At 38.6% G+C, this 20,626-nt stretch overlaps 1 protein-coding gene across 1 annotated transcript in view; it reads right to left on the bottom strand.

The window, feature by feature from the left end:
- ofcc1 (orofacial cleft 1 candidate 1) overlaps positions 1-20,626 on the bottom strand; it is a 119,465-nt gene that overhangs the window by 48,807 nt on the left and 50,032 nt on the right. The window contains exons 14-16 of the mRNA XM_037533795.1: positions 6,425-6,655; positions 2,609-2,861; positions 574-737 (exon numbers count right to left, since the gene is read on the bottom strand). Coding sequence (XP_037389692.1) covers positions 574-737; positions 2,609-2,861; positions 6,425-6,655 — 648 coding nt within the window. The remainder of the gene's footprint in view (positions 1-573; positions 738-2,608; positions 2,862-6,424; positions 6,656-20,626) is intronic.

Below are 20,626 nucleotides of genomic sequence, written 5' to 3'. Positions count from 1 at the left end.
ATTTAGAATAAATAAATGAACAAACATCCATAATATTGTTTACTGAACACTTACATAAAGTTTACACACTGCACCAACCTTTGAGAATGCCACATATATTTTCCACATTTTGCACATATGTACGTGTGTTCTATGCACAAGTATACTTCTTTATCTCTAGTTTATCTGTTTAGTTTATCTGTATTTATTGTCAAATATTGTTTTTGGAAGATATGGGGTACATACATTTTTTGTTATCACACAAGTACATGTGCACTCATGTCTTTGTCTTAATGTTTACGCACCAGAGAATTCAGAGCCTGATTGTGTTTTATTATACTGTATGTGTAATAAAATTTAAACTGCATTGAAATAGTAAAAAAAATGTTGTGAGGTCCTACTGTGTATTTTTTTTACTGTGTCTATTACTTAAGATTCTCATAAACAAACTATTATTTCTGTGTTCGAGTTTCATTTCCTCTGATTCTACTTCTCAGTTAAGAACCCAACCTTTCAGTCAGATGTCTTAGCACAGAGAAAACACAACACTGCACAGTGTATAACATCTCCTGGATTGATTTGGTTCAGACGCACCTGAGGAAGTATACATAGAGCATGGTGAAGGACAGGATGAAAAGGACGGTGTAGAGGAAGAGGGTGATGATAATACCCGCTGTACCCGACTGTTCTGTGCGGTGGAAATGCCAGTAGAGTTTGGCAGCATCCGCCACTGGCTGTACTGCACTGTAGGACAAACGCTGCAAACACAATGAGAATCATTTAAAGAGTTACTGAGCTTCTGTGTATCCACACCTAACAACAGACAGAAGACAGCCAGACATACAGACAAACAGAAGAGTGAAGTCAATGTACTCTCGTACAGTGGATATACAAGGTCTACACATCCTCATTGAAATGCAGGTCTTTGTGATGTAAAGCTAGAAATTAAGATAAATCTTATCCAACTGATTTTTTCATAATGAATGGGATTCTGCAACCAACAAAATTCAAGCAAATATATAAACAGATTTGTTCTGTTATCAAACAATACTGAAACCATATTGAAAATGATGTCCAAAAATAAGCAGCATACACCTGTCATTTAAAAAATGTAATTCCGATTAATCCAAAATAAAATCTGCTTGTTTCTGTTGCTGTTCCTGATGTTCTCATGATTGTATCCTTCAGGGATAGATAAGGTCACCAAGGAGCTCATGAAACATCTACAGAACATTACTGTTAAAAGGTGAAGATTGGCAGAACGGTATAGAAGAAAATCAAAAACATCAAATGTAACATGCAGCGTTGTGAAGACTCTTATCAGCACAACACTGGGCATTGGCAAGGTCCAAAAATCCTCAAAAGTTGAGAAGAAAACTTATCAGAGAGGCTACCAAGGCTAATAGGAACATTAAAAAGCTGGAGGAATCTCAGGTAATGCATACTGGCCGTGGAAGCTATTTTTCATTAAAAAGATCACCCAAGCCCATCTGCGATTTGCAAAAATACTTTGAATCTACCAAAACCACCTGATAACAGAGAAGTTGACAAATGCCTGACAACACAGCTCATCAATTAAATTATCAGCAATTAAATTAAATTATCAGCATATCTACTGTGAAGCATGTTGGTGCACCTCACTCCCACAGAAAACCTATGACATGGGGGCTCCCAAGTGGCGCAACCGTCTAAGCGTTGCCTGTCATCAGGAGATCGCGAGTTCGATCCCTGGTGATGCTACAGCCATCCGTAACTGGGAGTCAAATACAGCATAATTGGCCTCGCTCTCTCCGGGTGGGTAGGATGACCGCCCTTCTCCCCCCCATCATCCAACGCGATGCTAGTCAGTACAGGCGTCTGTTAGCTGACGTAACAGATCTGGCGGTTGGCACTTTCCTGTGAGCGCGTTCGGCTGTCCCGTGACGTTGCGTGAGCGGCAGTTCGAAAAGAAGCGGTGGCTGGTTGGCCTGTGCTAGCCCCACCCTCCTAGCGTGGGTGGCATTGTGTGATTGGGGGAGTCCAAAGTAGCGGGTGGAATTGGAAATGACTAAAATAGTGGAGAAAATCAGGTAAAAATTAAAAAAGAAAAAGAAAACCTATGAAATGACCTAAACCAGGCAGCACACTGGAGGTCACCTGTCAGGAGGAACCTGACCTTTTTGAATGGGCTTGAGAAGAGGGATAAAACTGCAAAATCTAAGTGTACCAATACTAATAAAGGTGTGTAGAACTTTTATACCCACTGTATATAAACAATGAAGATAAAAGGCATCAATCACCCTTAAAAATACATTTAACCGCTTTGCAAATATTTAAGACATTCAGATTAGTCCATTTCTCTGTCACAAGAGAAATTTTATACATTTTTTTTCCATCTTAGGAACCTGTCTGGATATTTATTTGAACTAATAAACGACAATGTTAAGTCAGTATTAAAAGTAATATTCTAATGATCTGTAAATGGTATGAAGTCAATAATAACAAAGTTCTATAGTTCCCTTCATGACAATAACAATAATTCCCTCTCACATTCTTTATTTTCATTCTTTATTTCTAAAGTCACTTTGCCACAATAACACAAACTTCTATTTACAGTGGCGAAGTGTCCACGTTATTTTAAGTGACTTACCCCCAGGACGGTGTCCACAACGAAGACCGCCAGGGGGTCCAGCACTGTCCACGCTCCCACAGCCATGATCAGCTTTGACAGGAAGGAGGGCGTTGAGCCAAACACTAGCTGACAGACCCATCTGATCAGAAGCAGCAAAAACGTAGCTGCGTTCAAGGTCAAGGGCCCCAGCAGCACCAGCAGCGTCTCCTCCAGGGTGCGCAGCAGAGAACTCTGATACACCAGATCCACTGTGTGGGCATAGAACTGAAACCTACCGAAAGGAGGAAGAGGGAGAGACAGAGAGATAAAAAGTCAGAGAGACAGAGATGCGTTGCTTGTTCCTTTCTCTTGAGGCTATGTTGGTAAATTAACAGATTTCCACCAATGGGACATATCCTATATATTCACATACATAGAGACACAACAGATATGAAAAAAAAAACACACCTTAAACAAATAAAATAAACTACAGCAACAGTTATTTCACCACATTTGAAGCATGTAAATTAAAAATATTACTTTTTCAATATTACTTTTTCAATAAATGTAAAATCATCGCAAAAGTCCCTTCAATCCCAATAGGACGATGCGATGGCAATCACTGTACTGGGACTGCAGAATGGATCTTTCTGTCTCTCTGTTCATTAATTCCCTTTAGCTCGTGAACGAGATAGCACCACTCCCCATTACACCTGTGCCGGCCCATTGAACTTCCTCTAACTGACCACTCTCAAGCTTTCAGCAACACTACGGTCTCACTGGGAGATCTGTAGAAAGTGTATTCTGAAGAAAAAAAAGGCATCACTGCATGAGTTCTTCAAAACATTGCAAACTCTGCTGTTGTACTATTAAAGCTTTAAAATGTTTCCTTCACAAAGAAGTTTATGTACAGGCCCTGAACGTGTAGATCTCAATATCATTGAATACCTTTTCATATAGCAATGTTAAAAGAGCGATTTAGATGCACAGGTCTATCATATTAGAGTCGTTTTTACACACGTGTATGCAACTGAATTTGTTTTATATTACTGCAAACTCAATTTAAATTTTTTGAAAGTGACTGCAAAACTCAAAGGTAGTTACAAATGAAAAAAGACAAAAGTGCACATTGCAATACAAACATGTAAAAGTAATTTTTGGAGTAACTAATGGAGATTACAGTACTGTGCAAAAACATCTTTCTTTCTTTATTTTCAAATCAAAACAGCCACTGAGCTATAATCCAAGTTACTAATTTTTCTGTGTCAAAAAAAGCAGAAAGCAAATATTTAAAATGATGATATTTAAAATCAGTCTCAGAAGTTGCATTTTTTGCTTCTCATGGTCCAAGTTCACGTTAAATTCTGGGCTTGCAACACCTGGCCAAAAAACCATCAGTATCTCCCTTTCTCAGCAACAGCTTCTTGACAGCTACACATCCTTTCAGACCCATACCGTTGAGTTGTCTTTTCACAGTTGAAGGATGAACAGATCTGAAGCTAGGTGGAGCTTGATTTTTCCTATCTCACAAAGATGAAATCTTTAAGCAGCATTTATTTGATGGTTACAGTTTTGGCAGTTGTTGGGGCCACATTTTCTTTAAGAAATTTTAATAATTCTTTTTTTTTATTCTAGATGTTTTTTTTTGCTTGTTTTCCCACAGAGCTCTGAGTCCATTATGCAAGTGAAATATCTTATGTCTAATATGTGTGAAAAATAAATAACGACAATTTTGACTATAAATGAAATAAACAAAGGGTGTTCTCTGACTTTTGCACAGGACTGTGTTGCAATCAAAATGCAGACGTGGTTAATCTAAAGCTCTAATACATTTCCCTCTCTCACTGTTAAGATGTACAGGCCCTGTATGGTTTAGGTAAGACATGGCGCACACAATCATGACAACAAAAGAACAATCAAGTGGACACTTGATTTTGTATTTTGTATATGCCAGTAGTGTGAGCTGAAGTGCAGAAGGTTCACTGTGTGGTACTGAAATTCATGCTAGCCCTCAGAGCTGGTGTGGTAAGAGGAAGGAGTGGATACTTTTGGAAATGGTGTGCATTTTGCAAGCATGCTGGGGGCAGCAAAATGTGTGTGGAGCAAAGGGAGGGAGAGGCCACTAATGACTGCAGGGTGTGTGAATGTGTGGGTGCTTTGTATATGTGTGTTTGTGTGCGTGCATGCTGTCAGTTTGCAGCTGATCTCTGACCGCCACTGTGGTCACTCTAGCCCCGTGGAGAAGCGCTTGAAGGAGACAATGGGACGGACATGTGGAACTTGTCATCCACCGCTGACCCCTCACTGCTTTTTGCTCGTTTCCCCCCGCTCTGTCCCTCCTTCTTTCCTTTGCTCCCTCTCTTCGTCCGTCCACTCATCCCTCACTACTCTGCTGCATTTTTCTCATGTTCTGTCAGTTTCTTTTCCATGATTTAATGCCCGTGTTAGTTTGGCTGTGGTCAAAGCTGGCGTGCAAGCGCGTTCGCCTGGCCTCTCCTAGACGATAAATTAAATCAACACCACATGCACAACACAACCATGGCATCTAACTTCAGCGTTTTATGATGAAACCCTGTTGACACAATAAGGCATGATAAATTCTTTCCAAATAATGCAGACTTAAGGGACATCACAACTGGATGTTGAAATCGATGAACTGCCCCCACGTGGGGTCATTAAAAGTTTGGAAAAGAGGCAGAAGGTGGATTCAGCGCAGAAGATCGGGGTTTTATGTGCTTTGTCGATTTTTAGAGTGTGTAAGTAGAGATGAGTGAGCAGACACTCTGTGTGTGTATTAGCAGTCAGTAATTTGCAAAAAACTGCATATTACAATGGCACATACTTTATGTTTACATATGGTTGCTTAACCCCTCGGTCCTTAAATCCTTCTGTAAAAACATTTCTGCTGTTTAATTTGCTCTTCTTCATTATTAACATAACATTATTATTTAGTTTGAGTCACAAACTACATTGTTGAATGATCAAATCTATGAATAGCAACATACATGATGTCACACATCAGTCATATTTCATTCTAATTAAACAAATCAATAATAAGTGCTTTATGATCACTGACTGAGTTTATGTTCTTATTCAGAAGAAAATCACAGCACATCAAAGAATTACAGAAGTTTTATGCAATTTGTATAATTTATACAATTTATACAAATTAAACAGTGACAAAAACACTGCAGCACACAGAAAGCGCATGCACACACCATAACTCCATAAAGAGTTTAAATGAGTATCAACAAATTCTCAGAATAGATTGCTGGCCAGATGCTTGGTTGACAGGATTAAATTCTAAGGGTCTGTATGTGGGCCTACATTACAATTCCTCACTCTTATAGCAACATAACTTGCCTATTAGTTACTAATAGCTGCCAAATAATTCATAATATTCATAATATTTCCTGAATAATAAACCTCAAGATAAAAATTGACTAATAAGCCTGCAGTTTAATGGGTTAAACTTGTACAAGTAAGGGTCACTATCATTAACAAACAGTAGTACTAATGTTAAAACTGACAGTGAAAAAAATTGCTGTCATAAAAATGAAAACAGATAAAAATGGGAAATTTATACCGCTGTCCACCACAACCCCAATGACAACAAAACAGAAACTTTATTTTTGTATGCATTGAGGACAGTTTGCCATCTGTACCTTTATTTAGTTGTTCTCCTTTCTCTGTTGCTCTGTCTATATTTTTCGCTTGTAGTTCGAGTGTTTACTTTTATGGCATGTTAAACTTTTCAACCCTGGGTTTATGATTCAATTATTAATCTTAAGGCATATTCTTAGAGTTGGGGTAGTTAAACATTGTCCTGTTTGTCTCTCTCTATCTCTCTCTCACCTGTTGACAGGTATGTTGCGTGTGTGCAGGTAGAGCCATTGGCTGCAGTAGTGCAGGTAGAGGCGAGGAAACCAGGTAAGGAAGATGATCATGAGGAGAAACACCATCTGACTGAAGTGAGGCCGTGGGGTCCAAGATAGGCCGAGTTCTCCTGGGAGTAAACGCTTGACCATCCGCAAACGCTCTGCTGGACCACAACACACGGCCCCATGCAGAGCAACTCTCTCAGATCTGCTGATGAAATATACATACAACATACACGCACATTTGCTTTTATACCATATCAGGATGTGCGGTCAAGCATACTTCCCATTTATTCCCATAAATAAAATTCCTCATGTTACATCAAAAAATGAAATGTCAGTTCATTGTATGCACAACCACTTCTATATAATATAAATCTTCTAAGCCTAACCTTAAATGTAATCTTAACCATAATCTTGGCCTTAATCTCATTAACCAACAAAAAAGCTTGTTTGGGATGTTTTTTCTTTAGCAAATATTTTTCAGACATTACTGTTCAGTAATCCCATGATCTGTGTAATTAATAACATTTTTTGCCCTGTTTGCAATAAAGAGTTCCAAAACCTACTAAGGCCTGGTAGATTGTCTTTTGATGAGGTCAGGATTTTTTTTTCTGAAAAGGTAAAAAAAACAGACAAACACACACACACACACGCATACACAAAATGTCCAAAAGTATCCAGACACCCCTTTTGATTAGTGAGTTCAGGTAATTTAAGGTGCACTCGTTGCTAACAGGCGTTCAGTTGAGCAGCAAGCAGCTTACATAATAATCATACAACAGCACTGCCAACAGAATTAGACACCCTGGAACAGCCGTACATGAACCTAAGGTCACCAAGCCCAATGCCAAGCCTCAGCCATAGAGGTTTAAACCCCCCAGCACTGGGGTGGGGAGCAGTGGAACTGTGTTCTCGGGAGTGATGGAAGAGCATCAAACCCCTTTGGAGTGGCATCTGTGATCGAGAACTAATCATCCAACATCAACATTATCAGTACGTGACCTTACTGAAGCTCTTGTGGCTGAATGCAATGAAATCCTCACAGGAATGTTCCAAACATCTACTCTTTACAGAAGAAGAGTACTTCAGCAAAGGGGTGGGGGTTGCAGATGCCTACAAACTTTTGGACATACAGTATAATACATAGTATAATATATAGTACTGTACTGTAAATTCCTTTTTTTTCCCTACATTTCCTTTATAAACATCTATCTCTAGCTATCTAGTGTTGATTCAGAGTGTAGGTGAGAGTAATGTGTTTCTGAATGGCATTTTATCTTTAAGAACAACAGCAGTGTCTCCTTGTGAACTGTTGAAACAGTTTTCCGCAAGAAGCAGACAAAAAGCTAGTGTGTCAGAGATGCAAGATGGCTGGCTGTCAGTGGGCATCATGCTAGAGCGGCAAATAAAAGATGACATCCATAATGAAGATATTGATGATGCACGAACTGAAATATTTTTAGCTGTCTTCGCATAAGGGCCCCTCAAGAGAGAAGAAGTAACAGGATGTGAAATCGCCTTCATCGCCACCAAACCCAGTTCTTATTGCTACACCTACATTTAATGAGGCAGGGCTATCAGGACCAAAAGGGCATGGAGCAGGTCTCTGTCCCATAACCACAATATCTGACCTCATGATACCTGAAACGTACCATTTTACATATCTCTATATAGCAGTGGTGATATTATTTGCTGATAAATGGGAAAATTAAATTACTATTACTGGGGTGATACTGGAATCAGCAACAATTATGACTGATAATTTAACATTTTTATTGCTCATGCACATACTGGAAAAAATGTAAAATATCAGTTATTGATATCGCTTCAGAAATACCATATCATGAATTCTTTGCAATTGTAGGGATGAGTCCAAGGCCTAATCCCACTTCTTCTTCTCACCCCTACACCTTGTTTTCAAGTGTTACCCTAACCCCTTGGAATGGAGTTACAAGGGGTAGTGGTTGAAATCTTGGCCTACGAAATGAGACAACCCTCAAATAAAAAAAACAAAACAAACAAAAAAAAAAGTCAGCTGTTCTTGTTCATATTTTCCTGGTCCACCTTAAATGGTGCTGCAGTTACATTCTGGCACTTCAGGCGCAGATACTGCTGGACTATTTAAGGTGGAACTGAAAAATAAGCTTTCTAGATACTGAGACATTAGCATGCATTGAATACAATACATTGAAACAACATTAAACTAAGATAATACAATAGTTATCATATTTTTTTAACTGAGAAAATATGTTTGTGGGTTTTTGCAGCCATCTTGTTGGTTTTTCTTTCTATTTCTCATGACACTCTGTTTGGAGTGAGTCTCTGAAAAACCTCTGTTTGGAGGGCCATATAGTACTAACACCTCCCCCTAAGTTACCCCTCTATCTCAACAAAAATTGGGACACCCTAACCCTAGACATGAATGTGCAAAACAGAAGGCTAAGGGCTCACTGGTAGGGGCAAGGGATGAATTCAGATTGGAGCCAGATTTTCAAATATTCAAATTTAACAAACCTCTGAGATGTCTGAACTCTATATTCCACCAGAGAATTGTGTAGAAACTGCACTTTAAGTCTTGGTCAGAGTTTATCCACTTAGTCCAAAAAATGAAGCAATGAAAGGTCAACACAGCTTGCTAAAACATAACAGACAAGAGTATAGCATGCTAAAACAGCTCCGGCCCAGGTCTCCGGCAAAGGGGAGCAAATAGTACAAAGTGCAGGTACAAAACATAGGAAACATAGAAGAAAAGCATGATAAACAAGCTCAAGTTCATTTTACACCAGTGTTTCTCAACTCTTTTCATAACGGTTCACTGCCCTGCACATTTTAGTGCTTTTCCTTCCACTTCAACTCAATAATGGGCTGTTAATGAGCTGATTAGTTGGATCAGGTGTGTTGGAAGCAGGGAAAACACTAAAAAGTGCAGAGCAGGGGGCCTCCAGGAACATGACTGAGAACCACTGTTTAACACAACCTTATACAAGATTTATTGGAATAAAACTTAAATCGGGTAAGTGGCAGGTTAACACCTGATTCCTGGAATAACAAATAACTACACAGTGAAATAAGTTACAATGAGACGATGGATGATTAGCTTTTGTCTCTTTATCTTAAAAAATTAAGCCACATCAACTACTATACATTTGGGGGTCGGTGTTTAATAGTACAGTACTAATAAGATACTGACTGACATCAGCTGGCATCCATAGGACTCATCTACTGTTTTGATTTGATTGCCCATCCTTCATAATCAGTAAACTATATGTGCCTTTTGTCATGAAAAGTAAGCTATTTTTTAATTCAGTTTTGCCTGCTGGACTAACCGGGGATGAATTTCAGGACCAATGATGAGGCCAAAACTCATCATCATAAAAAGGCCATTTGGCAACCTTTGCCACTATAGCTTGTGTGTGTTCTACAACATGAGCATAAGAACAACGCTCTTTAAATCTCAAATAAAGAACAGCAAGCAGGAACATGTATCAGTGGTTTGGCTTGGCATGGATGGGCCAGGTGCCAGCGAGCCAGGGCTGCTGCCTTTAAAGCTGATTTGTGTACTGCTGCCCTTGGGGGAAATTCTGGGAACTATTTGCACCTTTGGTTAAGGCTCTAAATCTGGGCCCACTTAAACACCTTTATTTGGAGGACTAAGTTATTTGCTGTCACCTTTTTTTTTTAACTCTCCCTTGATTCAGACCATAGGCATTGTTTAGTGATCGCCCCAAACCTGTGTTTTCAGTCTCGCCACCAGACTATACATTACTACAGACCAAAATTTTGGAAGAAAGAAGTGATGCGTTTGAAGTTTCAAAAATTGAAGTGAATTTGCCAACAACCAACGCTACATGTCTGTGCTATCTAGTTTTCCCAAAATAGTGGAAAACTACTGATTTGTGGTGATGTACTCTTGTTTTTAACGAAATATATACAGGAAAGGCTTCACAGACTTGGTTAAAAACATTACCCTACAATCTCTTTAGTTAATCAAGCTTTTGGATACATATCATCACTGCCCCATCTACAAAATGGGAACACTACAGGAGAAGGCGAAAACATTCTTAACTCTTATTGTAAGTTCATGTAAAGAGGATTTAGGTATTTTACTTTTTGACAATGACAATATGAATGTGAGAATCAGGTGGATATAATTAGCAAGCAAGCAAGCAAACAAAGTTTATTTATACAGTGCTTTTACAACAGATGTTGTCACAAAGCAGCTTTACAGAACAATCAGCATTACAGAAAGAAAAAGGAAAGAAAGTCCGGGTTCAAGCCCCCATGAGCAAGCCAGCGGCAACAGGGTCAAGAAAACAAAACCCTAAGAGGAAGAAACCTTGTGTCACGTTTGGCTCCTCCCAGTCCTGTCCATGTGCTTGTGTTTACCTTCTAGTCCTGTCCATGTGCTTTTGTTTTGTTTCTTCCCGGTCCTGTCCCTTGTTTCCAGACCCTGCCCCTGATTATAACCCTCTTGTTAACCACCTGTGTCTCGTTAACCAGTCTCTGCATTTAAGCCCTGTGTTTTTCCCTAGTTTTTTTGCTGGTCTTTGTATTGTAGTGTTTGCATTGTAGTGTTTGGTCTTTGAATTGTATTGTTTAGCATCATTCATCTAGCCTCCGTTGTTTGTTTTTCCTGTGTTCATTTTCGTCATGTCTGTCCCTTGTTCTCTACATGTTGGCTCGTTGACTTTGATAATAGATTCCTCATCATAGCTTCAGCAATAATGGATGCCTCATCATTGCTTCACAGTGTTACGCATTGAAAGGAACCAAGACTCAGAAGGGGAACCCATCCTCCTCTGGTCGACACCAGATAGCAAACATTATTAGTACAAAGTATTATAGTACTATAGTACAAAGCAGGAAAAACAGGTGGGGCAGATGTTAATTTGATTAGGGCTAATTTGATTAGTGCTGCCATAAAACTCCACAGGAGAATCAGAACAAGCAAAACAAACTAAATCAGTTATTTGCACACCACCACTGTTCACATTCTGTGAAATACTTTAATAATAAACGTACTGCTGTCCATTATATGTAAAATCATGTTACTGTCCACTTTGCAAAAGGATTTTTTTAGTGTTGCTTTTGGTTTGTATGTAGGGGTAGTCGATATCACAAAAACGTTATATGTGAAATTAGCAGGTTAACCCACTTCTGCATCCTTTCCACAGCTAGCACACCACAAAGAGGTTTATTTTCAGTTTCTCTCTATGCGATTCTTTCACATTATATTGACTAGAACTCTAAACTAGTGGTGTGCAACATAACTATGTTGTCATTATTTACACAACACACTTCTGAGTCACATCTACTGTATGTATTACTACTAAAACACTGCAGATCTTAAAAGAGATTTGGACCAATTACAGGCAGCTTGTAAATAATGATTAAGTATATTATTGCATAAACTACACAGTAAATGAGTAGCTGATTGCATGTCAGGACATTACTCAATTATCTCAGTTTATTTATTTATTCTTAACTTGTTTCATTTTTGTCCTCAATTTTTTATGCAAATACACTGAACACTGATTTTTTTTTCCCTTTTTTGTTTAACGTTACTGCTTTGCTGGTTCATTTTGTTCGTTCCAACTCACAAACCCAAGAAAAACTAAATATTATAACATTTATACACACAGTAATATACACATACTCTGCATCATGAAAATCTCTTCAAGTAACATTACATCATAACTTTGCCATATTGCCCATCCTTGCGCACACAAGCTGCTCTCCACGATAAAGTCCGATATTGAAAGAAACGCAAAAGCTACTATAATCCCATTTCCTTGGATCTGGGAGAGGAACCAAACTACACTACAAGCTCAAGCTTACCAGGCCCTGCTGTTGCTGCACTGCATATAAAGCACAAATTAGCACTGTGGCTTTCATCACATCAGCAGAACGCGCTCTACGAGATTTAAGGCTTTATATCTTCAAAGTAGCAAGTTCCTCACAAACTACCCGTACAAGAGCAGAGTGATTTAACACTCAAGTGTATAACCGCACCAGCCTGTCTCCTGCGTTTTGACATGAACTTGGGTTGAAACGGGCCCATTTATCCAGCATGTCAGCGGACGAGCGCATGAGTATGTGAGATAGGAGGGAAGAGCTGTGCATTTTGATGATTGATAGTAAACTGTAAGATTAGTGATATCAGAAAGATTCTTCTTTAGAGCGTCGCAATGCGCGAGCTTCTACTTCAGAGCGCTTTTCTGAATGATTTTCACACTCTGCATCTGCGCATGGCGGCTTTGAAGTGAAGAGAGAGGAGCACACTGACGCTGCTTTATTCTTAAGCTTAACACTTGCACAGGGAGGATGAAAAAAAAGTGCAACTATTCATTCAGAGCATTTTCATTTTTACACACACTGTACATGCCCACACACACACACACACATACACACACACACACACACACACACACACACACACATACACACACCCACACCTGGAGCCAGACCTGCCAGCTCGACATAGCCAAATTTTATGTTAGTGCATTGGTGTCCTTACTTTGACATCTGCATATGTGGCATGTGGGTGAAAGAAAGCCTTCATTCATATTTACAGTCATATGCAAGGTTTAAACACATTAAGTAAAATTACTTATTTGGTTGATTTTCTGAGTAAAAATAAACAAATGTATCCTCTACAATATGGAATTTTGGACGTTTTAGTGCACCATATTTATTTATTTGCTTAGTTTAATGTATTGAAAAATATATATATATATATTTTAGCAATGTGTTAGGTTGTTGTTGCACAAAATTTAACCAGGTGTGCTCCAACTTTTGCATACGACTGTATTATCTTCCTTAATTTGGAACTTTGTATTTTCTTAACATCTAAACCCAAAACCCTGCAACGATTTGTTTATCAAATAAAAACAGCATTACTTGTAAAATATAAATCATAAAAAATAGGCCAGTGCCCAAAAAACAATCCTCTTTTTAGGAGAACTGTGTGGAAACTAACAGTAAATAGCTATACAAGGATTTTGGTTGGGGTATTTTTATCTTTTGCATTACCTTTTATTTGTCAAAGACTAAGCTTAAACTGATTCTCCATCACCACGTTTGCGCTCATGTCTGCTTCAAAGTTAGGGACCATCTTAAACTTACAAGAAGAAAAAAGTGTTGCTATTATCATCAGCGATATTCCAAGAACATCACAGATGATGATGATGATGTGCCCACAAGCATGTTCTTATAGAGATAATCAGACTTGCCAACCTAATAACGATAATAATTATAATAATAATAATAACAGTAATAGCAACACTTTTTCTTATCTTAATTTTGAGACAGATTTTAACTATGAAATGGATGCTGGAGCAAACAAAGTATTTGAAGCTTAATCTTTGTCAAATAAAAGGAAATAAAAATACCACAGTTCAGTAAAAATTCTAATTGTACTATATTTGATATCTTTACGAAATCTTTTACAAAATGATACAATTATGAATGTGGCATGAAGTTTACCGTCCAGTGCTGTGGTGTCTGTAGATGCTTTCCTTAGCCTGATTGTGAAGTCGTTTTGTCTCATGTCTGAAACCTGAGGACATCCTCAAACATGATGTCAAAGTATGATATCTGACTGCCACATGGGCACACAGTGCCAGAGAGAGGTGAAGTTGACTGGATAAACTGTACTGTCTCTATAATCAGTCTCTTAAAAGCAATAGCAATCATGCTAAACTCTGTTTAATCTGACCATTTTATCAAGCCAACATTAACTGTCATAATATAGAGAAAAGCTAACTTATTTTAAAATTGTTTCATAACATAATTTATTGTAAGTGAGATTGGTGTACCTCAAATAAGTTAAGCTTACCTCAGAACCTTGAGTATGCTTTTTATTAATTTCAACATTGAATATTTTTCCAGCTTCAGGATGGAATAAAAACAACAAAACCCTTCCCATGTTTATAACAGCGTGTCTAAATTAAATTCTAAATTAAGTTAAAAAGATTTCCTGCCACCACCATTAACACTCCAGGTATGTGCCAAGTTTTCCCTTCATTTGATGGAGGAAGTAGTATACTACACTGTATACTGCTATACAGTGACTGGCTGCACAGCAGAAACCCTAATTTAACCCTTGCAGAGGACCAGTATGAACATTCTCTAGACACAATAACAATAATTCAAAGAACTGAACACAACCCACTCAACATGAATGAACGAAAGATAAGCATGGTTGATTAAGAGCCTAATAATGTAATTATACACACTCATGAGACCCTGTATAGAATATTCTAGTAAACTTTGGAATAGCTTCAGCGTATGTTATGTACAGATACTGCACAGTGTTCTAGACTAAGAATGCTTTGCAAACAGCTGGAATGAAGCCTCATCACTTTTTTGGGGCTCCTGAAGAAAAAAACAAAAACAAAAAAAAACCAGGAACTTTTTGTTATTTAATATCCAAATTTTAAATGATCCCATTCGCACAATTCTATTACAGCACATATTAAGAGCTAATCGGAAATGACCCAAGGTGTAGCTAATTCACAGCGCCCCCTGGCACTCTTTAAACTATCTACCCTGACACAGGAGGTTGATAATGGATATTTTTGATATTTTTCTTTTGGAATGAGAGCATTGGCTCACTCATACACATTACAGGTATTTTGCATTTCATCTAATTTACTTTTCTGTTGCATGTTTTCCAGGCCTGCAACATCAAGCCCCTTTACAAGCAAGCATTTTCCATTGCTCTGGCACAGTAAAGATGCACATAAACTTATTTCATTGAGAAAAAGGGAGAGTTGGGATTTTGGGGGCAGTAAAAGCCAATTATTACTCTCTGAGTCAGCTACACAATTGGAATAATCTGATAATTACAACTAGACTTCAGCCACTGCCAAATTACCCGAATTATTTGCAGCTGAGAGTGCAGCAGAGATGAGAGCTAAAGCAATCTAAGCTAATACAGAGTATCAAAATTAGCAGGCCTTGTATGACTAATAGCTAACTGCTTCTTTTTTTAATGCACTGAGGTTCTTACTTATGAGGCAAGTGCCAGGGTCTCTATAAAAGCACGGGACTACTAATGTGGGTTTGGGCGAGCAGAGAGGTGTGTGCAGAAAACACACGCAAGCAAAGCTTCCTTTTTCCAGTGTTTTTGGCTTCTTACCTTGCTCACACTCTCGCTGAAGGCCAATGGTGAATGTGCATGATGGTAGCCTATTAAAAGGCAGTGCAACATGTTTATGTGCTGATTGTGTCTCTCCACAGGGATTATAACGTGGAAACGGCCGGATCTGTGGAGCTTCGTAAACCCAGTGGAAACATCGGCATTTTCACGCACCTGGGGTCCGCACTGAGAACTAAAGTACTGCATTATGAGCAGGTTGCTCTCCAGAACCACTAAATAAAGCTTCACTCTGACCTTTAACAGGCTGTATGCTGGACTGCTCCCAGCGTGCGAGTGCCAGGTTTCATCAGTAGCTTGATTAAGTGAAGGAAACAAGTAATCATCCAATATACATTTGCATGTTCTCTGTACTGGAATCTAAAACCTAGAACTAATGGATGCCAGGATTTAGTCAGGGTAGGGGGTGTAAACATCTGAAGGGTTAAAAAGAACTTTCTGATATAATCTAGCAAAGACTTCAGGAGACATGACTGTACATTCATATCTTAAGGAATCTTATAATGAAATACCACCAATTTATAGGATACTTGTATTATATCTGTAAGATACATATATCATATCTGTAGGACATTTGTATTACATCTGCAGGATACTTCAGTTACATCTGTAGGATGCTTTAGAACACATATCTGAAAAAGCTGGCATACTAGGTTTGCAGTCAGTTAACTGAATCGCATTAAAATATAAACTTCATTAAATTATTAATTCACCTGATATACATGCAGAAATTCAGTAAGTGGGAAAGCTTCTTATGCCTTTCTGATGTTGTACGAAACCTTCACTTAGAAATCAAGTTTGGTCCCAGGACTTTTTTTTGTACTGTTTGACAAATACACATGCTGTCAATCCGTAAGCAAGTCAAGCATGAATGAAAGTGTTTTTCTGCAAAACACGAGTGTAGCACTAAGGGCTTGAGAAAACTAAAGCAAATGACTAAAAACAGTTTCAGTTTAATGGCAGTTATGTCATACTTGGCTTCACAGATATTTCAAACAGCAGATCAAATTGCCTGTTAGGGCCTGTCAGTTATCCACTAGGAGGGTCTACTGCTACTGCCATTCTGGGGCGGGGGCAAATCAAACTAATTTATTTACACAGGAAGAAAGCATGACTTAAAAGTGTACAGCGTGTTTGTGCTGGAACCACATCGCATAAATACAGCATGTCCATCATTTTTTTTCCCCCCAGACACTGCAGTGAAAACAGTTGAAATATGCCTGTTTACATATGGAGAATCTGGAAGGAAACACTACCAATATAATCGAGCTGTTTATCACTAGTAAGATCTCTTGCGATTAGTGTGTCATGTTACTGGAGTTGACAAGAAAAGAGGAAAAAAGGGAAAAAGAGTGAGTCTGTTTTTCTTTTCTTCTCTTTTTTGAGCAACCATGACCTAGCATTGCACCAGGCACCTGATTATCTCAAAGGAGTTACATGGAGAGGCTGTGGGAAAATGCTCACATTCACACACACGCACTCAGCCCCCTCCCCACGATGGCCTGTATGTGGCACTATGACCAAACGGCTGTCATATCTGACAATACTGATTTTAACAAAGTCAAAGGGCATCTACACTGGCAAAGGGGAAACTAACATGTGCAAGTGTGTGTGTGTATATAGGTCTGTGTGGACAGTTTTGGTTCCCAGGGGCCACAGGTTGCTCTGCTCTCCTCTTCCTGCCTCTCAGCACAGGAAAGGACTTTGAGATGCCTGAGGTGACTCTACACTACTCTCTAGTCACAACTACCCCAACTACCCCATGTATTAAATCAGCATTGATTACCCTTTGACTCATGAGGAGGTACAAGGGTTCTCATAGTGGAGTCAGACAGCCAGTTTCAGACACACAAGAATGACTAGGGGAATTTCTGCTCTAAAAGCAGAATCTGTCTAAGTAAGATAATTGGGATCCCTTTTCAAAATGTGTAAAAATTCTGGCATACTTAAATCATTAAGATGTAAACAAAGTCATTTGGGAAGGTTTGTTCACAGAAGAGTAGATTAAACTGGAGGTTGAAGGACAGAAAACTGTTACTGAAATGCTGTTGAAAGCATGACAATATGACAACACCAAAAGATGATGCTGTATTTAACATTACCTTGTTACTGTGTAGCCTCATGTGCAATGCTTGTTTTGAAAGTGGAATTTTACAGATCTGATCATTGTTCTTAATAGTGTGACAATAGCTTGATGAAGTGAAGGAAACAAGAAATCACCCAATATAAATCTGCATGCTCTTTGTACTGAGAGAGCAGAGCAGTCTAGATATCAGAGACAGAAAATGGTAGACTACACAATAATGAAGCTCACCGAGGCATCTTTCAGAAGGTATTGACAATTACATTGTTTAATTACTATTTAGCCTCACATGAGCAATGCTTGTTTTGAAAGTGGAATTTCACAGATCTGATCACTGTTATTAAGAGTGCGCAAGTAACCTAGTGAAAAAGTGCTCAGCTGTTGACTAAAAAGCACAGAAGAATGTTTCACAGTTCCAAGTCCATGTGAGAGTGTGTGTCTGCATGTGTGTGTTTGAGTGTTTGTGTGAGTGTGTGTGTCCGCATGTGTGTGTCTGCGTGTGTGTGTTTGTGTGTGTGTGTGCGTGAGCATGCGTGTGTGTGTGTGTGCGTGAGTGTGTGTGTGTCTACATATGTGTGTGTGTGTGTGTGTGTGTGAGTTTGTGTGAGTGTGTGTGCATGTGTGGGTAGTTGTGTGCGTGCGTGTGTGTGTGTGTGTGGGTGTGTGCATGTGTGTGCGTGAGTGCGTGTTTGTGTGAGTGTGTGTGCATGTGTGTGTAGTTGTGTGTGTGTGTCTGTGTGCGTGTGCGCGTGTGTGTGCGTGTGTGTGTGTATGTGCGTGAGTGCGTGTTTGTGTCAGTGTGTGTGTGTGTTTGAGTGTGTTTGTGTGAGTGTGTGTGTGCGTGTGTGTGAGAGAGAGAGAGAGAGAGAGAGAGACAGAGAGAGAGAGTGTGTCTGATCAAGATAAAAATAGGTCACTGTGCACCTAACCACTTACAATTATAGCACAGTTTTTATTTTAGCAGATATCAAACAATGGGCCCACATCCATTCAAACATGTTTACAGAATAAATCCAATGCCCTGCATCCAGTTGATTAATTTAATGCTGATGTCCAAATGCACAAAAATACTTGAGAAGTCTGTTATTACAGTATTCAGTGCAGTTGGCACGTTTGTTGGGCCTAATCAAAAACATTCATCAACTGTAACCCACTGCAATAAAAACCTACACAATTTGAATTTGAGAGATGCATTAAAAAGCAAACATATTTCAGGAACAAATTATTCTAAAAGGTAAAGGCAATTTCTACATAAAAATGGATGTGTGAAAACAAAGTGTCATTTTCATACAGACCGAGAGAATTAGTGTAGCCTCTTTAAAAGAGTAATAAGTGGAGCATGTGTCTTAATATATCAGACGTTTTCCGTTAGCAGAGGAGAAAAAAGGAGAATGAGTGTGAAGATAGTGGCAACATCGCTCGTTCTCTTGAGGCAACAAAGGCCCCTCCATCAAGCCTTATCGTCTCCGTTTTTCCCTTTTTATAACAGGAAAAGTCACAGATATAATTGATATGAGATTTAGGGGGTATATTTCAGTGTAATTAGAGTCTTGATAATTGGGCTAATTAGATATAATTGTTATGTGAGTCTGAGTTTGATTAAAACAGGTTTCCCCAAAACGAGAAAAAAAGAAGAAAAATATTTAGTTGGCAGGTTAACAATGCACATGCACATTAATTAATGAACAAACATGTCTAAAGAGGGGATGAGTGTCAGCTGAGATGGACACACACATCACACACACACACGCACATGTACACTAGCACCTGTATATATCCATAAACATGTCACAGACATATATGCACACAAAAATGCTGGATTTCAGACGGATGACCCACATATATTGGAAGGAAGGCACAATGATATCGATTCGTATCTTTATCAGCAGATAGCTGTATGAAAAATATTTATCGTCATCAGGTTAATGTGGAGTTATACTGATAATTGCAAACGGAATTCTGCATTTGATGAATTAAAGTAGCGCTGTTAACGTTTTACAAGTAAATGCTATTTTCATTTACATTCCATGAATATTTAGTGATGAGTGGACCAATACAAATGAGCCAAAATTGCTTGGTATAAAATCATTACATTAATGTACATTACGTTAAGCACAATGTTCCTTCCCTTAAATAGCATCCATTTCAGAAATAAGAGGTTTTGCTTTGACAGAGACAAATGTTATATATTATGTATTTCAAAGCTAGGGACGCATGGATGTGGGAATTGTAGGTCGAAATCCAATATTTTTCATGTACATATACAGTCATATGGAAAAGTTTGAACACCTTGGGTCAAACAACGTTTTGTTGATTTTCTAAGAAATACACACACATCTACAAAGCCCACACTTAAATGTAGTCTTTTGCTGCAAATATTACTCCATAATGTCTATCAATTTTTCCTGAACTTACAATCTAAAATGCACAAAGATTTTCACAGAGGCCACATTTTATCTGTCCCCCACTCTAGTCCATCCAAAGTGGAAAACTGAGCAAATACAGAGTAATTGTGTATAAAAATGTGCAGAAGCGTATTCATTGTAGATGTGTACATATTTGCACTTAGAAAATCAACCATAAAGAAGTATTTGAAACGGGCATTCAAACTTTTGCATACAACTGTATCTGCCGATGATGATTCATAAATGTTTCAAAGACACAGAAACTAGGAGAAGATCCATTTATTTCTGTAAGGCTACATAATGCACAAGGCTTCAGAAATGCACTGAAACATACTGATCTTCTGAAGTATAATAAAAACATCAAATATTATTTTGAATCCTCAAATCTGAAAGTCTGTGCGATGTTGTCTGTTTTATGTAATCCTGTGCAAAAATTAAGACTGCAGTCCGCAGTTGTGGTGAAAACTGCCTCGGAAACAGAGCAATCACAAAAACGGGCCACGGAATGGACCTTATCACAACACCATT

This window comes from Pygocentrus nattereri, chromosome 24, assembly GCF_015220715.1.
Source record: "Pygocentrus nattereri isolate fPygNat1 chromosome 24, fPygNat1.pri, whole genome shotgun sequence".
Lineage (NCBI taxonomy): Eukaryota > Metazoa > Chordata > Actinopteri > Characiformes > Serrasalmidae > Pygocentrus > Pygocentrus nattereri.
Note: the sequence above shows the minus strand (reverse complement) of the source record. Positions and strands in the feature narration are given on the sequence as shown.